Here is a 3285-nt window from a genome sequence, read left to right on the forward strand (position 1 = left end):
CAATAAATACAAATAAAATTTAAAAAATTAATTTGTCTAGTAGATTAATATAATATAATATTTTTAATATAAAAATAATCTTTAAAATATATAAAATATTATATTTATTTTAAATAATATATTTTTATTTATTACAAAAAAATTTAAATAAATCTTTGGATTAAGTAGATTTTACAATAAATAAAATATATCTCATGTATTAATAGTATTAAAAATTATTTTTTATAATATTGAAAATAATTGAAACTTTTATACATTTATTTTAATATAATACAAGTTTGTAAAGTATTAAAGTACTTTTTAAATATTGAAATTATTTTAATAGTATATTTTTATTTATTATAAAATACTATAGTTAAATTTTTTAAGTTAATAGAAATAGAGTAAAAAGATATTATAATTAAAAAAAATTAATATCATTTATTGAAAACTTAAATATTTATACGATTATTTTTTAGGGGGCATAAAGGCAAATATTATAAATGTCATGTGTTTCGCATGGGCGAATACGGACGCGTCGCGCCCAAAGCCAAAATGATTAAAAATCGCGGGTCAGGCTCCGGATTTTTATCGGATTCCCGCCTTCACAAAATCAAAACGAAGGAAAAACGAAAATAAAGAAAAGACACCAGGGAGAAAGATCCACTACCACCACCGATTGCAAAGAATTTGAAAACGATTGACGATTTTCTCCAAACCTTCAAGGTCAGTAATCAGTATCTTCTAAAACCCACAAAAAATTTTTTCGCATTCACGTCAAGATTCTAGGGTTCTGCTATTATTTTATTTATATTTAACCGGTAAATTTTCTGTCTGTAGTTGTAGATCTAATTGTAAGGTTTATGTTTCACTCGCCGATTTTTATTGCTTACTTTTGAACTGTTTTTTTTTTTTTTTTTGGTTTCTTTGTAGTGAAATTGATAATGAGTGGAGATAATTTCACAGACGGGTTAAAAAAGACCCGACCCGTTTTGGGCGACATGACGAACCTGCCTAGTAAACGAGGGTTTTCATCAATTTCAGGCGATGGTTTTGCTAAGAATAAGGAAAATGAGAGTGGTAATTCGGCGTTTGCCAAGAAAGTTTGCTTGCAAGTTGAAAATTTGGTGAAGGACATGAGTGGTAAGGGCAAATCTGAAGTTGATGGGAGTGAAAAGATTTCGTCTTTGTTGAAAAATAAACAGTGCTGTGGTGCTTTGCCTTCTAGTGGTCGAGAAAATGTTGTGTCCGTCGTGTCTAAGGCTAAGGATAAAAATAATGAGATGCCTGATTTAGGTGTTACAATAGCTCATAATTTTATGGAACATGGTGATGCATTAAGGGATAATTGTTTGTCTAGTGTTTCAATACCAATGTGCTCTAAGAAAGATATTGATGGCGAGAGGATTGGTTCGGATACTACAGGCGATGATGTTGGTGATGAAGAATTAGTAGCTAAGCAGGTTTGCAATGATAAAGATGTTGGTGCTGGGAGATTGGTCTCAAGCAAATTTGGGTCTATTGAGTGGTCGAGGTTGCCAAAGTCTCAGGGTTCTCGATCGTTTGAGTTGGAGAGATGCTCAGTGCTCAAGGATGATGGTTGTGCGAATTTGAGTGCAGGTTCTGACTTGCTCAAAGATTGCTCTTGCTCTTTTTGCTCGAAAGGTAATTATAATTTTATGAACATCAGATACATATTGTTAGTTTCTTCATTTTTTGCAACTGTTGGAGTTCATTTGTAGTATATGATTTCTAATTGGCACAATTCTGTCTAATTTGATTAATTAGCTGCTTATATCTGGGCTGATCTCCATTATCAGGACATCAAGGGTCGAATAGCTGGTATGTTCTGTCAAATTTTCTGAGACTTCTACTTTAGCAGTTCTATTTGTGCCGTCATTTTCAAAATTCTTATTTATCAATAATTTGATATTTTCCCCCCCCCCCCCCCCCATGACGCTAGTGGTAAAGAAGAGTCAGAGAGATGCAAGTTTCTTGGTTCAAAAATGGGGCAGGGCAAAGGATTCTGAAATTCCTGACCATGGTAACTCTAACAAATCGACAAAACTAGAATCTGAACTCATGAGTAAGTGGAGGTCACTCTTTCTTCACATGGAAGGCATATTTGGTCACGAAAGCAATGAACTTGTGAGTGTTCCTTTTGTTAATCTGAATTAATTTCAGTTGTTGTAAACTTTAATTTTATTCAGGAGTTGTATACTTTAAAATTCCGCTTTCTATTTGGAGAATCATGCTTGTTCAATAAATGAGTGGTATAAAGAGCTCAGAAATTTCATATAACAGGTCTTGAATCCCATTGCTAGATTTAAGACTCCGATTAAATCACTGATCCTGTGACTCCTTGATCCTTATTTTTTTCGCTTTGTTTGATCACCCCATAATTTACAAAGATGCTTATATTATTCATATTTATTCTGAAATAAGATAAATACTCTCAAATCTGTGTGGCAGCAAGCTGGTTATGTCTCGCTGAAAGACTTGAGAGAGAATTGCAAGATGGATCTAGAGAGGACTACTGGGATGCCTTCAGACAATCAGTAGTATGCTTTTGGATTTTGTAAGATTGACTTGTCTTTCTAATCATAGTTATTGTATATGTATAAGCAGGGGATTTTGTATTAGTGAGTACACGACCCCATGTCTGATCCTCAGTTTTTTGCTTAGAAGACTGCTCGAAGTTTTCACTTAGTCATAAAAGCTGTAAACTGTGTGCACTATTACTAATTTGTTCTTGCTATTCTCGCCTGTGTGCTCAAATTTCCCTATAGTGCAAATCTGCTTTTCAATGTTTTCATACGTCTCCAATTGTGCTGTATGGATTTTCCTTTTCCTCTTCCTGTTAAAATGTCTCCACTAAATTGAGCTTATGCGCCATTTGCATCAAATTTTCAGTAGCTTAACAAGTTGTGAAATAGCATTTTTATCTTTATTTTCCTCCGTAATCATATGTACTTGAAGGTCCCTTCCCACATTACATCCTCTTGCCTACAAATTTTTAATGCTTACTCTTTGTACTTTGGAGGACTAAAGCTTGTTTAATAAATTATTCTATTAAGTAATCATAAAAATCTAAATTTCTTTCCTTTTCATTTCATTTGAGATTTTGACTTAAGCTAGCATTTATTGATAAAGTTCTTATATATAGTTCCTCATGTTATGAAGAATGTAAAATGTATGGTGCCTATTGTATTGAGCTTGCAGTATGCTCTCTAAAATCTGTCATTGTCTTCTCATTGACTTTCCTTTTGGAAGATGATTGATCCTCATTGTAAGTAGTTAGAGACA

At 32.8% G+C, this 3285-nt stretch overlaps 1 protein-coding gene across 1 annotated transcript; it reads left to right on the forward strand.

Moving 5' to 3' along the window:
- Window positions 1–530: 530 nt before the first annotated feature.
- Window positions 531–2792, forward strand: LOC102613988 (uncharacterized). Its single transcript, XM_006464152.4, has 5 exons — window positions 531–705; window positions 913–1644; window positions 1768–1821; window positions 1943–2127; window positions 2452–2792. The coding sequence occupies exons 2-5, from the start codon at window positions 924–926 to the stop codon at window positions 2539–2541; spliced, it is 1050 nt and encodes a 349-aa protein (XP_006464215.1). The 5' UTR covers window positions 531–705; window positions 913–923; the 3' UTR covers window positions 2542–2792.
- The last annotated feature ends 493 nt before the right edge of the window (window positions 2793–3285 follow it).

The sequence above is a fragment of the Citrus sinensis genome, chromosome 7 (assembly GCF_022201045.2).
Source record: "Citrus sinensis cultivar Valencia sweet orange chromosome 7, DVS_A1.0, whole genome shotgun sequence".
In the NCBI taxonomy this organism is placed as follows: Eukaryota; Viridiplantae; Streptophyta; class Magnoliopsida; order Sapindales; family Rutaceae; genus Citrus; species Citrus sinensis.